Here is a 20,494-nt window from a genome sequence, read left to right as displayed (position 1 = left end):
TGTATTTCTTCATTCGAGTCTACTCAATGATTTTTATAGCCCGTATATTAACACATGGGAATTAGGATGCGTTGTAAGTAGGACAGCTATAAATAAATGTTAAAAATATTTATGTAATGACGATTCGAAAGTGCTACTAAATAGTAGTCTAATTGAATAAATGAATGTTTGAGTTTGAAAACCTTCGAATTTAAATAAGTACCTATTATAATAAAGTTAAAGTACCTACAGGCTATAGACATATTTAACATTTGTGTAAAACTTGTGAATATGTTCATTTTTTTCATATCAATATTAATTAGGTTTAGGTCTCATCCATACTAATATTATAAATGCGAAAGTAACTCTGTCTGTCTGTCTGTCTGTTACTCAATCACGCCTAAACTACTGAATCAATTTGCATGAAAATTGGTATGGAGATATTTTGATACCCGAAAAAGGACATAGGCTACTTTTTATTGCGAAATATGTACCACGGGCGAAGCCGGGGCGGACCGCTAGTATTACTATAATTTTCTACCAGATATCTATACCGATGTTGAAATAATTTTATGTTCGTGATTAGACACGAAAGTAAAGACTCAGGTCAGTCCTTTGCACGTATATAAATTCCTATTTTTCTAGAAGAAATGTGGCGTGCATTTTATCCTACTATAAATTAACTTGACGCAGTGGTGGTCCTCCAGAATATAGGGTGTCTCATTATAATCAGTAAAAAATAAAATGGAATGTTAACCCGCTTTCTTTGCCCTATAATATTGTTATTCATTATTTAAAATAGCATTCGAATATTTTTAATTCGATAATCAATTAATTTGAATATTTTTAAACGTTGGGGCTCTGAAGCTTCGTTCTTAATTAAAAGAAAGTTATCAATCTAGTTTCTTTCAGGTTCCACCACATTCTCAGCTTTATTTAGATTTTCTCACTCAATTGATGTGCTTCCGCATTAATTGATTGTCCATATCCTATCGGTAATGATGCTTAATGAATGTTAAGTGATCTGCTTGATGGGAAATACTGTTTCGCTTCATTTGATGACTCGACGATATGGGGCGGCCACCTCTGTCGTTGCCTTATATGATGTGCATTTCTTTTTGTTCAACGTTCATTTATCTTGATCTCTAATGATTTGATTAAGCTAATTTTCACTTCCATGCTGGTCATGTTTTATTTAGGTGAAGACTGAACTACACTACACTTTCAAAAGTGGGATTTGCGTATTATGCCTTCTCATAGGATTTTCGTATTATGTATTTGGTAGGAATTTCTTAAGATCTTAAATACATATATGCTGATGCTTAAATAATTTAAGTTTTGTTAATATGAAAATAATTCTTGAATACTTTTTATTAGATCTCCATCTCATTAAACATTTATCGTATCACGCATCGCAGCTTTTGCAGCGTATAATCCGGTTACTCCATAGCTCGAGCTTATTTGCCTCTCAGAAACATGAATTTATCAATTTTTTCTCTTTTTTGCAGGAGTACTGGCCAGCTACGCAACACACTGAGCCGCGCGCGCGAGCTGTGCGAGCGATGGCGGAGCGGCGGCAGCACGCCGTCGCCGCCGACGCCGACGCCGGACGACGAGGGCGGCGGCCGGCTCGCGCGCTGGTTCAGCGTGCGACGCGGCTCCGCGCACCAGTACGACATGCACGCGCATGAGCCGGACAAGATGCCGAAACTGCCGGAGGTAGGATTATGAATGCTTTTGTTACTCCATAGAGTACAGTTCGATTCAAACTTAATGGCGGCTCGGAAGTTAGGTGCATGTGCGAGTGCGGGTGCGCACAGGAATATGCCTATAGCTAGCTGCTTTGTACGTATGTGTACAGTAAGAAGGTCGAATATTCAAACACAGATAATACATATTCTTGTCCTAAGTAAGTTCATGCAGTAGGTTCCTTTCTGTTATAATAATGAAATACTGTTTAGAAGCTAAATTTAATCAAATTGTGGATATCAAGTATCAACATATTTTGTGCTCAAGCTAACTTATAAATAAACATCATATTTATTGCCATACCTAATTCAAGCATGAATTGCATGCGTTGATAGCATTGACCAAGGAAGCGGTTGATGTGAGACGCGGCTTTAGTTATGATTATGATATACACATTACATTACACATGAGGATTGAGGCAAGATGCCAGAATTGTAAGAGAACTGTTGTGACACGCTTTATGCATCATATTATGATTGCGATATCATAGTAAATTGATGTTTATGGCCCTTTACAAGCTATAAAATTATACTTCCAATATCTGTAAATCAATTTTCAGTTAATATGTATAATATTAAATTGTTTAAATCATGTAGTTGACATTGGGTATAAAAGTGTCCATGACATTTTTGTGTTAGCGTTTTCAACAATTCTATTTACCGTTGCGTGAGGTGTGACATACGTTCGCACTCACAAAGTCAAAGGCTAGATTATGTTAATTGTTCCTGTTTTCTAGCGCCATAACAGCACTTCGTCTTCTAAATGTACCTTTGTTTGTCGACGTTGACATGCAGTTTCATGGCATACCCGCACTAACGTGAACATCGTATAGATGTGTGCGTGCAAGAGCGTAGTCATAACATTCCTGCAGCTCAACATTGTGTTTATGCTTTTTTTTGGTATTTTCTAACTAAAGCGACGGAGCAAGGAAAGCAATTATTACGTTGCCGTAATACGCGGTTAAACGCACCAATGAATAATCTCGGCAAAAGATACCAATCACTAAATAAACCAGTCGCTGGCCGGTCATAATCAATTAAATCAGCATTACAATCGACCCGTGATTGTTGTATAATTTTAATAGTGTATTATGGTAATATCGTGTGTATAATATTTCCCTTGAATGCGTAAATTTTGAATTTAAACCTTTAACTATCTTTAATAGATATGATCAATTAAATACAAAATATGTTGCAAGAAAAAGATAAAACGAAAACATACTAACTCGTTTCGCACGAGCATCCTTCGCATCCTTGCGTTTTGATATATTACTTACTTGGAATTAATATAATCATCTTTTATCTATGTGTAGAAATAAATGGAGAAGTATTTTATAATTACCAATTAACATAATTGAACCTTATTCATCTACAGTGCACCTGCAATTGACACATGGTGTGTACATTCTCGCTATGTTTATAAACTGTTTTATCGGTTAATTAAATGAATAAATAAGTACCCATTGGTGATAAAATTGTAAATTTCTCGTTGGGAAATATGAATATGCGGCGCCAACGAAGCTAAATTTAACTGGGTCGGTACATCCTACGATTTACCTCGCATGCCGGAGCCACGAACTGGAAACGCATCTATCACAGTCAATTTCGTAGATCGATTTGCATTTTGCACAGATTTTCTGACCCAAATACGTATTTGGCGATGGATCGCGAAATTGACAATTTATAAACCTAGATTGAACTTTTAGTCGGTGAGTCTTTTTACGTAGTTCCAATATTTATAAACAAACACATTAGTTGGCTCTTTGCACGTGAACATTTTATATAATATACGTTAAATAATATTCTTACGCTTAAATGTAAAAGAAAGTAAGAATTAATAATCCCAACATGTAGGTGTTAATAAAGAAATTTACTTTCGATCAATACTTTATTTTCGTAACCGCCAATAAATTTGATTCATTTTTATAACGCGAAAGTAGAAAACTCCTCCGTGAGTCAGTGCATTTAGTCATCCTTATAAGATATCTAAATGCAAAAATTCATAACACACGTTTATTTATGTATGTAGGTACTAGGTACGTATTGGACGCAGATGCCTCCCGCAAATCCGGTTTAGGTATTCCGTACGCGAGATATGACCGTAACAGGAACGTGAATAAGGCGACGCTTACAAACAACATTCTTTGCATAGATTTATATGTGAAAAGTTCACTGGTTTCTCAACAAAAGACACCGCTGCTTGTGGCGTCGGCTTTGCGGCTTTGAACTTTGCTTGGGCGTAACAATTGGTTTTATGTGTTCGTCGTAAAAATGGTACGAAATAGCTAAGCTTAGTTGAGATGCAACATAGATCCACAAATTGCGCAGAACGTGGAGTATTTACAGTTTACAATTTCTTTAGGGAAATGCTATAACTATTTCTTACAATATAAACTATAAAGTATTGGTATGTGCCTACCTCTAAACCTATAGTACCTAAATATAAATCCTACAAAAACGCATTACAAAATAACACTCTTGTGTTCATTATAACGGTTATTACTGAATTGTTGAATACATACATGCATCGGTCCAATGCTTTTGCAGGATATTAACATTTAAAATTCACAAAACAAAACGCATTTAGTTTTATAAAACCTTTACGTAATTTACTACGCACACATTTCTCATGTTGATAAAATAATAGCGTTATTAAAATTATAAAAGTCCTTCGCCTGGTTTCACAATAAGACCTAAAGTTAATAATTAAATTTAACCTCGACAAATTAAAGTTGCATCATAATTATAGTATCGCTCAATTTTCTCCCCTAGATGAGCGTAATCGTTAAACAGTGGTCGTTGACACGAAGGATGCGATGACAATCATCCGTAGAGTTATAGGACTTCATTCATTGGTGCGCACGCCATCTTTAATTCCACTTGTTACTATAGCTGCACAATAATTAAATATAGGCATCTATATGATTCACATTCGTACCGTGGTCCGTGATGAATCATGATCGGGCGGTTGTCTCGGCATTCAATAATATAACGCTGTGACGACTCCATGTGATGTCCTGACGCTGTGTGCTAAACAAATAATCTATTTAAACATGTGATATAATGGTGTGCGATCGCTGTCCGGTGCTCTACCATAGTGGATCTATGTTTACGATTGTAATTTTTTACTTCAGTTTATTTTTAGTGAGACGGCATGAGTAACGTGTTACACGTAAATGTCAAAAGTGATTTCAATTTCGGTTTGCCAGTAATCTAACGTTTTTACGCTAATCATGTTTTGTGTAAAGCTCCTCCACGATAAAGCTCAGTATTCGATGCTGTTTGACGTAAGTCACGTGATCTTCACCGGGTGTGGATGGACTTTTGACGTTTACATCGATGGTGATAGTGTCCAGATGATGTGATCTCGCCTTGAATCGGTGACGTCAGTGACCGGTGTTTACAACTAGTTTGCATGCAGGCGAAAAGCGTTAAACACGACTCAACGCGTGCCAACTAAATTTTATCATTATGTTCAGAAGCAAAACATAAGGAATGCAAATCATATCATCTAGACACCGTCGGAAACACCAACATTATCATGCGCACGCGACGATTTAACGGTTAACGGTTTCTTTTGTCTCCACGCTTATACTTGCAATAATAATGATGCATTCATAGTATTACTTTCAAGGTTCTGAGATAAATTCTTACGTCGATTGTACCTACCTTTAATCGAAACAAGTGGCCAACATATTTTACAACGCATTAGAATTTAGAACAAATTGTTTAGATTTAATCCGGACCTAAATAGTTAGGTCAATTAAAAGCAGCTGTCCTATGAATAATTCTGTGTATTACAGTTTTTTATTCTTTTCGATATATTTTTTTATTGGATTATTTGATTTACCGGTTTCTCGTTGCATAATTTTATTGCTTTTTGCCATATTTGTCATGTTTTATGTATCAGACCTTTGATTATAATGTTTACTGGATTTGTTGCTAACTATTTACGATTAATAGTAGGTAAATAGAATACAGTTTATCCGTATAAGATGATAAATAACTGTTAAATATTTATTTATCAAGCGTTCATCCGAAAGTTTAACTCCTAATATTTTCCCCCATTTATTTAAAAATGACGGTAAATTATGACGGCGCCTTATTTATAAAATTAACCTACTCATATAAATCATATTCATTTTCAAACTAATAACTCATACTTTTCAGAATCACTAATATTGAGGAAACATTAAATTAATTGTTGTGGTAAATTATTTATAATAATTTAAACATATAACACGTAAGAGGTTAATAAACCTAAGTACATATTAAATATTAGTACGTAGTAAGATTTCTTTCGGTATTATTAACTACGGAAATTTTTAAATCGCTTCACAAAATGACGGATTACATAATTAGTGCTTTAAGCTCTACATCTAAGGCAAAAGAGTAAAAGATATTCGATTGATTTGGAATATCGGCGACGAAGTTTAGTGGGCATGCATTATACCTATACCTGCACTGTACCCGGGCTTAAAGACGTTCGCATACAACCTCACGATAGTATGTTTCTATCCTTAAATATTTTTTGACGTTTCCACACACGATTTCTTCAAGATGTAATTTACCACTTACCATGTTTGAATTAAAATAAAATCGTTTGTTAGACTCTCATAGCTCAAGCACGGCTGAACGGATTTCTCTAATTCTTGGTTGGATCCATTCCCCTCTCTGTTAAGCTCATTTCAGATAATAAACGTTTCGAAATTTATTTAATTCCAGCTAGAAGAAGACATGTTTTCGTGCGGCGGCGAGGTGCGAGGCGGTCGTACGCCGCCGCCGTCGCTCGGTCCGCCGCCGGACGCGCTCAGTCCGGTGCAACTCCGGCGACGGCACGTTGTAGCCGCGATCATACATAGCGAGAACTCGTATGTGGCGACGCTGCAGCGGCTTATTAATGTGAGTATTGAGATGAATGAATGAAATGAATAAGTAAATGATGTTTATGAATATGTGAAAAATGAATAACGACACAAAAATACACTGTCTGTTATACAATGCCATATCTATATAACAAAAGAATTACACAAACAAAATTACAAATAACACAGATCTTCTTAGTGCTACTGAGATGAACAGAGCCGTTTTTTTCGGGCAACCTAAAACAACAAAACAATAAGATAGATAGAGGGAGAAGATAATACACACCCAGCACTTGATATTCTAAGCTTCCTATTCTTGCTTTACATAGACTACACGGATGTAATCCGCGTAGACTGGCGTAAAGAGATTTTAAATATGTAATGGGAAAGTTTCAATTAAACGTTGAGATATATTAATAGACATAATAAAACGGCGTAATATAACGTCTTCGTTAGAGAATCATGTTTTATTGAAATTATTCGCAATAAGTGCACTAAATTGTCTGCAAATTTATGGCACTAATTGCGAAATTCCAACTTATAGGAAAACGTAGCAAAATGAAAATATGATCATATAATTTTATCATGCTCGTCATAATGAGATGACAATAATTTACTGACGGAGTAAATTCAGTATAATAATATTCATTCATTAGAACCATGTTTGTAAGCAACCAAGTTCCTTGAGGATTAAGAAAGATATATAAAAAAACCTACACCATTCCTTAAGAATCTTATAAATACACCATAGAATGCACTTGCAGTTAATTTACCTAAGCCTTACGCGTGCATAAAACAACGACTCTACAATTATTCACACACGGCACCGGACTTTACGAGCTGTTTGATTTGCGTTCAAATATCTCAATCTCACAACCTGTTACCCACGACTTGTCCACCCATACCTCTACAGTCTATATACATTTGTACAAAACTGAACGCGAATAGAAGTGGTTACGTTTATCTCGGGCAAATATTCAGCAATTACAAGGCCGCTGCAAATATTTGGTTTACGCAATAGGTGCAAGGCGGTAACTGCCCGATAGTTACATACCGTTTGTTTATGTATACTGTTATTTGATTTAGTTGTCTAAGTATTTATCAAAACAATTAGCTTTACGACCACCCTCTTTCTTAATATGTTTTATTCTATCTTGTGTAAGGTTTCCTGGAGGGTGGAAGAGATGGTTAAGTAGCAATAAGGTCGCCATTTGTGCATGTCTCTTTTTTGTATGACGTATATCTGTTTTTTGTTTTTATTCATTCATTCATTCATACATATACTGTATTGTGAAAACTTATTCTATAAGAAATTAATGCCTTCACGTAATAGCTGTCTGCCCTATGACAATTGCAATTGGTCTTAAATATTTGGGTGTCTATTCGACCTTTATTTATGTGGCAAACTTTCAATATTATTTCACTTTGACCTTTCTTTACTATTGTCTTTTTCTCAATATCTGAGATTGCGAAAACATTTTTTTTCATTGTTACGTGTCTTTTAGATCATTATATCATTACTGTGTGATTTGTTCCAAGATTACGCTAAATATGCATATAATTGCATATTTAATAATACACATTGTTACACACGTATTCCCATTGTGTTATGTTTTATCCATCCTGCATATAATCAAAAACAAGAATATATAATCGATGACCTCAATTATTTCGAAAAGTTATAGTTTCACCTATCTGTCCGATTTTTAATAGTTTTCTAATACATATTGTGGAAACGTCAAAACTATTTTTTAATTAGTGTTTGTAGAGTCAATTCAAATGGTGAATGTTGCATACTGTCATAGAGCGCTCACAAAGGAAGTGCGGTGAAGTTAGTCATAGCAATTAGACAGGCTTTTTAAATTGTTATTACGCAATTGATTGGAATCAATTAGCGTGGTTTGTTCTCACCACAGAGGTGGGACACGACGGCTGATTGAATGAGTTGCAAAACACCTAACTGACCGCTTAATCCGGTATGTATACTGTATGTACATACACATTGCAACGTTTTGTTGTTACTCCGATCTTACATAATATATTCGACGATAAATTAAAATTTACACCGGTTTTATGATTGATCTCTAGTTTATAACGCGAGGTATTCTGATATTTTATAGTTACCAAAACATAATAGCACTAGACTTTGATTTACGTCGCAATTGGTTGATAGTCGTTAAATTTAGGTTGTTAACTTTAACGATATCCTTTAATTTACAAATATTTATGATAATCATTTGTTTGTGATAATAACATACTGACATGTGACAATTTCTCTCGACTTTTAGATTTTGAAACAAAATTTCTTCCTTTGTTTTTATGGAAAGTCGAATAATTAGTGGTAAAATAAATATAAACGAATACAAACAGACAACAGAACGGTCGACCCACAAGTATTGTTCAATTAACATGTTACAGATTTGCATATTAGGAAGTGGGACACTTTCAATAGGTTGTATTTGTGAAGCTATTTGGTTGAAGCGAGGTCGTTGGCGTGTGCTTTTATGAATATGGCTATTTTATTAATTGGTATATCGTTTTACGAATGTGGAACAGTATGATAGAGCTTGGGTATATATACGTGAAATAGGTTAATTGTTGTTTATTGTGTGTGATATGCATTTAGTATGCAGTTAAAGATTGTCATATGGTTCGAAAATCAAGTCACTTTTTCTTAATATTTCCTGAGATAAAATTATTAATTAAATACTTCTAATATTATTTAAAATACAATATGCTTTATGCAAAATCTTAAGTTAATGCATAGTAAATAATAGGTAATATATTTTACTACGTACATTTATCGATATTCTCGGGTTCTATTTACTTTTGATATTCATATGAAATTTACTCTTAAATAACAATAAACAAGTATGGTGTCACAACTTTTATGTATTGAAATGTACAACAGTAAGTTTTATGGCATAGACATAAAGATTTAATTTACAAATCATTTTCGCAAATAGGTACTAGTATTAAATTAGAGGAGCTTATTGAAACATCGTAGGAATTGGTTGGAAATGTAGGTCACAACAGACTTACGACTATTCAGTTTAGTTATTGGACACTAAAGTTTTGTTATAAAATACACAATTTGCCCACAATTACGCAAACTCCTTATTTATGTTAGACAAAATACGCATTTAAGTTCAGCAAATTAATGTATGCTTAAGATCACGATTTTGCTATTAAATAGAGATTATACCGCGGCTCGTTATGGAGTAATTATTTTCAATTTACGCAGTGCTTTCATAACGATTTCTGCATTTAATCATAAAACATGAGCATGACGCTTGTTTACTTTATATGTATAATGTACGTACAAGACAGGTTGTACTGTATACTAAATAAAGATATGACACACGCGGATAAGCTTTTTTATCGATAACTCGATGATGTCAAAATTTGTATGCTATTTGTTTTCGTTTCCTTTTAAATTCGGTAAAACTGTCGTAACGAGATTTTTTGTGAGTTAGTTAATAAATGATATGCAATTTTTAATAGTCGTATATTTAAGTACTTACAATATGTCAAATAAAGTGTTTTGATAGCTCATTTACCGGTCATATTCATGGTCATTTACCTTCTCTCTTTAGAGGATAATATAATATTATTATCATCACTAGTGTACAAATAACACATAAAAATTTTCCTTGAAGTGTTTTTTGTATATTTGTTGATAATAATATGTTTAATCGAGGTTTTTACCTTGATTGTAAAAAAATGTAAAGCTTGTAAAAAAATATCTGAGTGTAAGTTAACTCTATAAATTTCATCGTATTAGCAATCAGCAATACCTTGTATAATAACATTTTTTTCGATGTACCTATATCATCAAGTTCATCGTCTGTATCTATTTAAATATCCAAAACATGTCAATATGCTTCACCCTAGGAGCAGAGTTAGTTAACTGTTCTGGGAAAAGATTTCAGTATTAATTTGGTTCATTACCGTTCTAGGACTACAAGAAGCCGCTAGAAGAGAGCAGCCCGGCGATACTGAACGCTAGCAAGATACAGACGCTGTTCCACCGGCTGCCGGACATCCTGCAGTGCCACTTGCACTTTCGCACCGCGCTCGCCGACTGCGCTCGAACGTGGGACCGCGACGAAAAGATTGGTGAGTTCATACACAACTACTACAGTTGTATAGACTATACAGGGTGGTTTGTTCAGAACCTTAACCGTTACAGCTAAAGAAAAACGTTCCTAGGAGACCAAACTAGGGATCAAAAGACTTTTGGGTCATTTTAGGTTTGAGTACCTACTGGATATAGTTCAGGATACATCGCCCATTTTTGCAAGTGACTACTATCAAGCTGATTTTCCGTTTGTAGCTTTATTTTGATGAGACATCGAATAATTTCGTGTACGAAACTCTCGATTGTGGTAGCTAACAGAGATAACAAGGATAAATAAATAAATAAATAAATAATTATTAATATAAATAATAAATGTAGGAGAATATGTCTGTTGAATTATATAAACATTAACTAAGTGAAAACAAAAAAATCAGCTTGTTAGTAATCATTTATGATGACCTCGTTATCGATACACTTTGGAAAGGGGGACTCTTTGAACAAACCATAGATTTTGTAGGACAAATATTTTTTCAAATAATTTAGGTAATTATCTTGAGATTAAACAAAAAAAAATTCAGTTAGTAATAAATAGTGGTAGCTACCACAATCGAGACTTTCGTACACGAAATTGTTGGGCGTCTCATCAAAATAAAGCCACAAACGGAAAATTAGCTTGATAGTAGTCACTTGCAAAAATGGGCGATGTATCCTGAACTAATATGGCAGAAATTCCGAAAACTATTCCTATACATTTTGTACGGTAAAAGATAAATCAACTCGAAACATTATTTTACATTTGATTATTTAGCAACTAAAATTTAATTTCAGAAATTATGGTTAGTCACAACACCGCACCGTAGCATCTTCACGTACGCAGGCATAATCTTCTACAAGATACTTGCTCTTACTGACCTGTCAAAAAAATCCACCTGTATACAACATCGCCAGCTAATTAACACTTTATTAATATTTAATGACGATGAGGCGGAAAGTGTTTCACTTTCACACGAAATTATGCAAGCATTTCTCTAATGTGTTACGGATTGTAAAAATGTCTTGTGGTGTCTAGTGTGATGTGTGTTCGCGGGTCGGTTGTAAATTATGGTAATTTGATTTTGATTGATTGGTGATTTGTTCGCTAATTGAGCGAGGTTTTGCTACGGTTATAATTGAGACGTTATTGATGAATGTTTTTAATTTTTATAAACTTGTACGGAAGATATTGGCCCAATACTTTGGTTCTAGTCGGTGAAATTGTTGAAGCAGGATGCATTTAAAGTAATAGCTTATTTTATTAGCATAAAATAGCCGTGAGAACCTAAGCTACTTTTACTCATTAAAACCTTTGCGAAAAAGTAACATTTTCCAAAGAAACAGACTGCTGTGATGGACCCATAAATCAGGAAGTTTAAGATTTATAATTATATGTATATAAGAATTAATAATTTATAAAATATGACATAATACAAACATTGTTTGTTCTAATATTCATTTTTTAAAGCATCATTTTAATACTCTTTCCTACAGATTTTTTACTTATTGCCCTAGCAAATATTTTTTTCCTTTAAATGAAATACTTAATAAGTAATGATTCTATTAATCTTTCCAGGCGAGGTCTTCCTAAACGCGTTTTCCAAAGCGGTGGTGCTCGACGTGTACTCTGACTTCATAAACAACTTCTCGGTCGCCATGGAGCTGGCCAAGATGGAGTCGAAACGCAAGTCGGCGCTGGCTGACTTCTTCAAAGTGAAACAGATCAGCGCACACGACAGGCTGTCCTTCTTCGGGCTGATGGTGAAACCGGTGCAGCGGTTCCCGCAGTTTATTATGTTTTTACAGGTAAGAATTGTGACTGTGGGCAGTTTTTGTTAGCTATAACCTTTATTTGTAACTAGCTGCGCTCCGCAGTTTAACCCACGTGGCTTCGCTCCTGTTGGTCTTAGCGTGATGATATATAGCCTATAACCTTCCTCGATGAATGGGCTATCTAACAATGAAAGAATTTTTCAAATCGGACCAGTAGTCCCTGAGATTAGCGCGTTAAAACATATAAACAAACAAACTCTTCAGCTTTATAGTATTTGTATAGATTTATTTCTAAAGTATTCAATTAAACGTAAATTAAAATCTTAAGTATTCATCAAATGTAACATATTCAACATTATGTTTGATTTATGATTGTAGTTTAGAACCACATTCCAGAAATAAGGTCATAGAATGTAGATAAATGAAATAATTTATTCATGTCTTGAGATTTACAATACACAATAATTGTTCTGTTTGGCTCATATATTCTATATTATTACAGGATCTCTTAAAGCACACGCCTCCGGGACACGTGGATAGAGTTGCATTACAACGAGCTCTGACCAGATTGGAGGCGTTGGCCGACGCTCTCAATGAGAGGAAACGGGACGCGGAGAGGACGCAGGTAAATAATAGTGTTTAGTTTATTTGTTAAGAGCTCTAGTCGTACACAGTGCTATTTATATGTGTAAGTTTCTTTTTACTTCTATTTTTATTAATTGGACAATTATTAGAGCAGGACTTGTTTTAAATTTTTCGAGACTATTCAACTTTTCCATTTTGACGTCTGATTTAAAAAGAAGAAGACTTGTTATAGATACAGTAAAGTAATTAGCATGTTGCCTGCGATATATTTTTTATTAGCGCCGAGATATCTTTATGAGAGGCGATTATATCTTCATAATAGGGATTTAGGGCTTCTGAAAGAAGTTAAGTTGAATGAATAAATGTTGACTTTTAATTTATTAGTAGAACATAATAATTAATAATACGTATTGTATGTTCAACAGGCGTTCCGCGGAGCCCTAAGACGGTTGACACGCGGCGGTATGACGGGCGCGGGCGGGGCGGGCGGTGCGGCGCGGTTCGGCGCCGCGCGGCTGCTCGCTTCGCGCGCCGACCGGAGGCATCTGTTGCGGCAGGACGACTTGCTGCAATTGGTTAGTAACTTGCTATATTGTGAGGGTTTGTGGGAATAAAGTATGTTATGTATGCGTGCACGGGTGCGTGCGTGCGTGCGTGCGTGCGTGCGCGTGTGCGTGTGCGTGTGTGTGCGTGGGCGTGGATGTGCTTATCTTTTATTGAATGACGGATTTGACTGTTTATGTCACTACATAATACATTGTATAAAGCTGTCAAAGTTGTATGGACTTTAAAACGATGCAACGGAATTTGTGCAGTCTTTTTAATAGAAAGAGTAATTCAAAAGTTTTAGTATAAAAAATAAAAATGTTAAGTTTTAGACATCTTAACACGCAAAGCGACGGGCGAAAGCGCAGATAATTTTCATTTCATTCGTGCGTTCAGCGTGTGTGTTTGTTTACGTGCGTACGTGCACAGTATTAAAATCTTACAACTATATTATAATTATTGTTCCCTTCCCAGGAGTTCAACCAATCGGGCACGCTCACAAAGTGCAAGCCGCGGCGGCTGCTGCTACTCAACGACCTGGTGGTGTGCGTGTCGGTGGGCGCGGGCGGCGAGGAGGCGGAGCGGCTCGGCCTCAAGTGGGCGCACCCCGTGCAGGACGTGGACGTGCTCGATACGGGCACCTCGCCGACGCTCAGCCGCGTGCTGGCTCAGGGTAAGGGTACTAGACTATCAGTAATAGGCTGGTTGCAGAGCTTGACCGACCATCACTGCGTACGTCAGTCGCGCTCGTCATATGTATGGAAATTCATAGCTAGACCGACCATACGCACGCGTATTGTCATGCGTATAAGTGTCATATTCATACACATTGTTGATGCGTATCGTCAGGAGCGACGGTACGCACTGATAGTCGGTCAAGCTCTGCAACCAGCCATAGTCTTTGATGTCGCCGTAAGATTGTGAAAACTAAAAATTTTTAGATATTATTCAAGTCGCGAAATTACATGCTGTCGAAAAGTTGTTATCCGTAACGTATTTACTTACTTATTATGCCGAGAATATACTTTTTCCTAACGTTTGCGAAGTGCAGGTTGCGAGTCGACACACGCGAGGCTGTTTCTGCATAGTTACATAAATATATTTTTAAATAAACCGAACCTAACCTAACCCACCATATCTATTAAATTTTGTTTTTCTTTTGAAACAGACACTTATTGATAGTTTTCTTCACATCTCCAGGAATGAACCGCAGCGGAAGCCTACGATCAAACTCGAGCAGTAGCACGTCCACCGGAGATTCCCTTTGCAACGAGATGTCAGCGCTAATGCACGACTATGAAACGGTATCGAGAATGGCCGATTTGGCCGCTTCGTTGAAGACACCGTATTCGGAAGTCGCGCCTGAAGTGTTTAAGGCTCTGTTGCAAAATATACAGAGGAGTATACAGGTGTGTAGAGTTGATTTGATTTTGCACTGTGTAATTCTTTCTGTGTTTCAAATCAAAGTATCAACACATCTTAGTTAGCTAACTTAGTTTAACATTAAGAATAACTATAAATTAAAACGTCAACATTGTAAGTCCTTATTAATATTTATTAGTTAAATTGTCATATCACAATTCAATAAATTTATTTAATAAAAATAAGACAAAATATTTATATGTAACTAGCGGTCCGCCCCGGCTTCGCGCGTGGTACATATTTCGTAATAAAAAGTAGCCTATGTCCTTTCTCGGGTATCAAAATATCTCCATACCAAATTTCATGCAAATTGGTTTAGTAGTTTAGGCGTGATTGAGTAATAGACGGACAGACAGAGTTACTTTCGCATTTATAATATTATAGTATGGATTACGTACATGCGTACGAATAGTTGGTGTTTTCATGTCAAAAAATTAATGATTACCAATCCCTTCCAGAAAAAAGACGACGAAATGGCATGGGTCGATTCCTGTTGTCTCCAACTAACCATCCGCGGTCGCGAAGAGCCACTAACATTCAGAGCGAACGAGCCCGGTGCTAGACGTGCGTGGGCGACTGAACTACGGCTAGCGCAACTTGCGCAGGCGCGGGCTAATTGCCCCGCTTGGCGGTTACCAGCAACTACACCACCACCGCATAAGATGCCGCTTTATGTAACAGCCGCGCCCGTATACTCGTCTAACAATTTGACTGAGGTAAGCCTGATTATATACGCCGTAATGTACATAGTACGTTACGGCTTGTGCAACTTGCGCAGGCTCGGTCTAACTTCTCCGCGTGGCGGTTATCGGCCAAATTGTAATACTAAAATTCAAATTAATTAATTATTTAAAGATTTTAATACGATGTTCATTCAGTTTTGATTGCTTAAAATAGTGTGTAAGAATCATTTGATTTCCTGGAGTTGAAAGTTGTTTTTTTTGACTTTCCACAAAAAAACTTTTCATCGGTAATTAATTAGAAAAGACGTGTGGCACTCGGGGACTGCCGCGGTAAAGCTATTGCATGCTATGCCTTCAAGCCACACCTCCGTGCCCGTCGGAGTGTGGAGCGTGAGGTTTTTCGTTACGGAATTTCTCGATTCGGTCCCCGCGCTCAAGGCCCGCGATAGAAGCTATGCAATAGCTTAAAAAAAAACTATTTACACCTCATATAAATTTATTGTTTCAATCTATAATCTTGTATTAACCATTGACAGGTGAAATGCGGGTGCTTCTACACATCGAGCGGGTGCGCAGGGGGTGGTGTGCGGCGACGTGCGCGCTCGTTGCTGTGGGTGTGCGCGGGCGGTGCTCAGAACACGCAACTGTCTGTGCTCACACATAGAGCGGCCACGCTAAAGACGCTAGTGACGTTGGATCTACCGGATACTAGGGTAAGTGCGGGATTATTGGGAAATGACACGCATCTAGTTGTGTTGTTGTCACGTCGAGCGGGTGTAGGTTTTGGTTTGGATTTGTAATCCACGCGCATTTAGTCGTGCTCACTGTTTTCTCGCATCGAGCAGCCACAATCGAGACGTTCATTTTCGGCTATTATTTCTTAGACCCGAATATAATGAATAATAAACTTATAAATTGTTCAATATGTTTTTCATTTCAATAGTGTTTGATTTTAATTTTTTTTATTAATCTTATTATTTCTATGTTTCAGGTAAGCTCAATAGAATATGCAAAAGGAGTGAGACAAGTGAACACGCTGTGCGGCGACACAGTGTGGCTCGGCACTGAAGACAAGAAAATCATCATATTCTCTGGCGTCGAGCCCGAGAAGCAAGAGAAGTTGACCGAAGTTCCCACTATAGCTGCTGTTACGCAAATCAAATTCCACTGCGACTCCATGTTCGTTGGTCTCGCCAACGGAAGGATATCAGTTTTTAGAAGAAATCATGACGATTCCTGGGCCCTGCAGGAGCCTATAGCGATTGAACTCGGGGACAAACCTGTACATTGTATATTACCTGTTGATGGAATTATTTATGCGGCGTGTGCGAAACGAGTGTTCGCAATAAACGCTTTGACTGCTGAAATCATGCGTATCTTAGAGTTAAAGGGTGAAGGAGATAGATCTGTAAAATATTTGGCGCATTCCGGCGTCGGACTCTGGGCGGCTTTCTCAGAATCGACGTTCGTAAGTCTGTATCATACCGAAACATTTGAGCATTTACAAAATATCGACATAGCCGCTGATGTGGCTAAAACTATTGGTGCTAGAGAAGGAAGCAAGCCAGCCCACGTTTCAGCTTTATTGGCTGTTCAAGGGCTCCTATGGGTCGGTACAACGGCTGGTGTTAGTGTTACTGTACCGTTACCGAAACTAGAAGGCCTGCCTCTCATCGGTGGACACATTGCCGTGTCCTACCATGCTCACGCTGGCCCCGTTACATTCCTACTACCATTGAACACCGAGACTAAAGATGTTGATGTCAACACTGTTAGACGTAATTTATCAAACGCACGCGCACTCGCCGACACAGCCCACGAATTCAAAGAAGAAGATGGCAAAGAAGACACCGAAAAACATAAATTAGAACGAAGGATATCAGAAGAAATGAGTCCTTATAGACCGCAGCGAGTGCAATCAGCTGTGATTAGAAGGAAGAAACCTGGTGACGTGCGTCTGAGCAAAACTCTGCCAAAGTGCGCTAATTTGAACGCGTGTGATGTCTACGGCCTATTTGGGGATCTAATGTTTGTAAAGGACTGCGTCGGAGAAAGTGACGTTAATGGCTCAGGCGGTGAAGCGTTAAGGCGGAGTGACCCAGAATTAGCAGCTATCCCATTCCGTGTCAGCACACTAGATAGACGGCTACGCATGCGAGCTGGTAGACCTAGAAGTCTAGATTTGTCCAGCTGGTCGGTCGATTCACGAGCTTCGAGTCTATGCACGTCGTCTGGAAGCGAAGAATCTATGGCATTGCGTGGTGTATCGCGAACTAGTTCAGGCGCGTCGGGAGCGGCGAGTTTAGCTCCTTTAGCCGCTTCCACACCTGATTCGTCATCGGGCAAGTCGAGTGCATCAGAACGCTCCGTATCGAGAAGCGATTCGGCAACTGCTCCAGCGAATGACGCGAGAGGTCCAAAGAAGAACGCCGTCAGAAGTCTTCGAGGGGCGGATTATATAGTGGGCGATGGCGCGTCCCGGAGGTCTATAGTGACGGTGATGGGTGGGCGTGGTTACGTCGACTGGAGACAAACAGCTGATGCTTCGGAACGCCCGGCCCCTGCCGCTGACCCCAATCCCAAAGACGCGCATCTCATCCTATGGGAGATGCGCTTGTGACCTCGTTAGAGGCGGAATCTCTATACGTAACAACTCGGTGTCATATAGTGTAAATAGAGGTGCATGTTGTAGATAGGTGTACATTCGTTCTGGTGTCTAATATTGTAATATAGCTATACCCTCCCTGTTAACGCTTCGCCGACGAGCGGCTTCGGTTCCAATTTGATACAAATGCGAAGAGAAAATTTATTGCACACAGTGTAATTGCGTTCGTGATAAGCTTTAAATTATTTTTCGAAGTTGTCGTTTAAATGTTAGAAAATGTATGATATTTACAGTTATTCAATTATATACGCGCAGGTGCATTATTTTTTGTGATCTTTATATTGATAATAATATGTTATATATTGTGAAGCATTTCGTGTTTTCTATGAAAAATTTAATTATCTCTCACAAACCGGTTACACATTATGTTATATTAATTTTTATTACTAAGCTCTTGATTTCCAAAATGTTAAAACCGCCATATTAACATAATATAATTTTGTATTGTTAATTTTTAAAGCGTAATTGTAAATCTTGGTTAAAATAACATTTTATATTGTTAAGTATCAACTGTTAATCTGCTATGGATGACTGGACATTTTTTTCATATTGTACATACCTACATACACAAAAAATAAGTATTTAAAAATATATTAATTTATTATGAAATATCAATCTTAAATTATAAAGTGCTAAATTATTTTTTGATCTGTGAAAAATTGACTAAAAAACTACTATCACATTAAATTCGAATTAAAAAAAATGTATATTATTTACTAGCATCATTTGTATCCATAAAAGAAATATTCAAACACAGTCCATAGTAGACATACTAACGAAACCTAGTGGCCTTACGTTACTGAACTTTCCAGTGTGATTATGGCATTCGTTTAAGCTTTATGGTTAGACATTATGTCGCTTTAAGAATTAGACTGATTTTATATTAAGCGTTTAAATTGTATAATAAGTTAAACGAATAAGACGAAATATACGACAAATACGATCGAACATCCAAAACTCATTTGTGACTGAGCACAAAAACCTTTTATCCGGTTGAATTTACTTCTGTTTGCGAAAATATAAGTTATTTCACAAATAATATTCAAAAAATAGACAATTTTAAAATGTACTATGGAAATAGCGATCACAATTTACTACTGATTCTTAATAAAGACTGTTACAATTGCACAATAATTGTTTGTATTATCTTTTAATTTCCAAAGAAATAGTACCAATAAAATTTCATTGTTCTATACCAAACGCATAAATTCCGTGCCAAACTTCAGCCCGTAGTTAATACCGTACAAATGTTCAATTTTTGTTTATATTTTCTTTTTTATTCAGATGTCTCGAATGTTACTCAGAACCTCATTTTTTAAATTGTTTTTATGCAAACCGTCACAAAATGTAAGTGTTAAGGTGTAAATAAATTTTAAGTTTATATGTATACACCTGTATATCTTGTTTTATTTCATTCCTTTGAATAGCAAAAATTAGTATATTTGTGGTGTACTGCAGAAGCATGTAGCAAATATGTAATTACTAGACATCGGATTATATGCATTTGCATGTTTGCATATGCAAATGCATATAACTCTCTAATTACGCCGTTAGTGCATATTTTAGCCTATTTCCTCCAATCGTGCATATTTCGTTAAGTAGCGGGAGTTTTAATTGGTTGACAAACCTTTATTAGCCAATCAGAACGCTCAGCGAGTAAAGAAACACTACTTTGGCATGGTAAAATGGCAAAAAATTACGAAATGGGCTCCATTTAAGTAAATTTTGAGCCATTGAAAATAGGGCTAGATTACCCTTTTGGGGCTAAAAACTTAAAACACGGGTTGAATTCCAAAAAAGGCTTAGATTTACCCCGAAAGGTGGCAACACTGGGCTCGCGGGTGAAAAACGTCACAAATTTGCGCTCGAAAATTTGCTAAAAAAGCTTAATTGTATATTGCCACAAAAACAATACTTCATTTTAAGAAAACTTCGCTGTTTTTTGATTTTGTATTGTGCATATTTTAGGCATATCGGCCGTTTTTAGTGCATATTTCGGCCTTTTTTAGTGCATATTTGCATGCATATTTTGGCATTTTGTTAGTGCATATAATCCGATGTCTAGACTAATTACATTTTTAATAACAAATATTTTGTTTTCCTGGTATCATGTT

At 36.7% G+C, this 20,494-nt stretch overlaps 1 protein-coding gene across 5 annotated transcripts in view; it reads left to right on the top strand.

Annotated features, from left to right (window-relative positions):
* Positions 1-19,777, top strand: part of LOC123696073 (rho guanine nucleotide exchange factor 10) — a 41,493-nt gene extending 21,716 nt beyond the window's left edge. For 3 of the 5 annotated variants that reach the window (XM_045642076.1, XM_045642074.1, XM_045642075.1), the window contains 11 exons: positions 1,488-1,698; positions 6,453-6,629; positions 10,552-10,711; positions 12,283-12,512; positions 12,982-13,104; positions 13,490-13,639; positions 14,085-14,283; positions 14,811-15,019; positions 15,491-15,748; positions 16,252-16,428; positions 16,707-19,777. In XM_045642076.1, coding sequence (XP_045498032.1) covers positions 1,488-1,698; positions 6,453-6,629; positions 10,552-10,711; positions 12,283-12,512; positions 12,982-13,104; positions 13,490-13,639; positions 14,085-14,283; positions 14,811-15,019; positions 15,491-15,748; positions 16,252-16,428; positions 16,707-18,335 — 3,523 coding nt within the window. In that variant the 3' untranslated portion in view covers positions 18,336-19,777. Of the gene's footprint in view, positions 1-1,487; positions 1,699-4,716; positions 5,015-6,452; positions 6,630-10,551; positions 10,712-12,282; positions 12,513-12,981; positions 13,105-13,489; positions 13,640-14,084; positions 14,284-14,810; positions 15,020-15,490; positions 15,749-16,251; positions 16,429-16,706 lie in introns of those variants that run through there. The other 2 variants (XM_045642077.1, XM_045642078.1) reach the window with 2 other exon arrangements.
* The last annotated feature ends 717 nt before the right edge of the window (positions 19,778-20,494 follow it).

This window comes from Colias croceus, chromosome 12, assembly GCF_905220415.1.
Source record: "Colias croceus chromosome 12, ilColCroc2.1".
In the NCBI taxonomy this organism is placed as follows: Eukaryota; Metazoa; Arthropoda; class Insecta; order Lepidoptera; family Pieridae; genus Colias; species Colias croceus.
The sequence above is the reverse complement of the archived record's forward strand: the minus strand, read 5'-3'. Positions and strand labels throughout refer to the sequence as shown.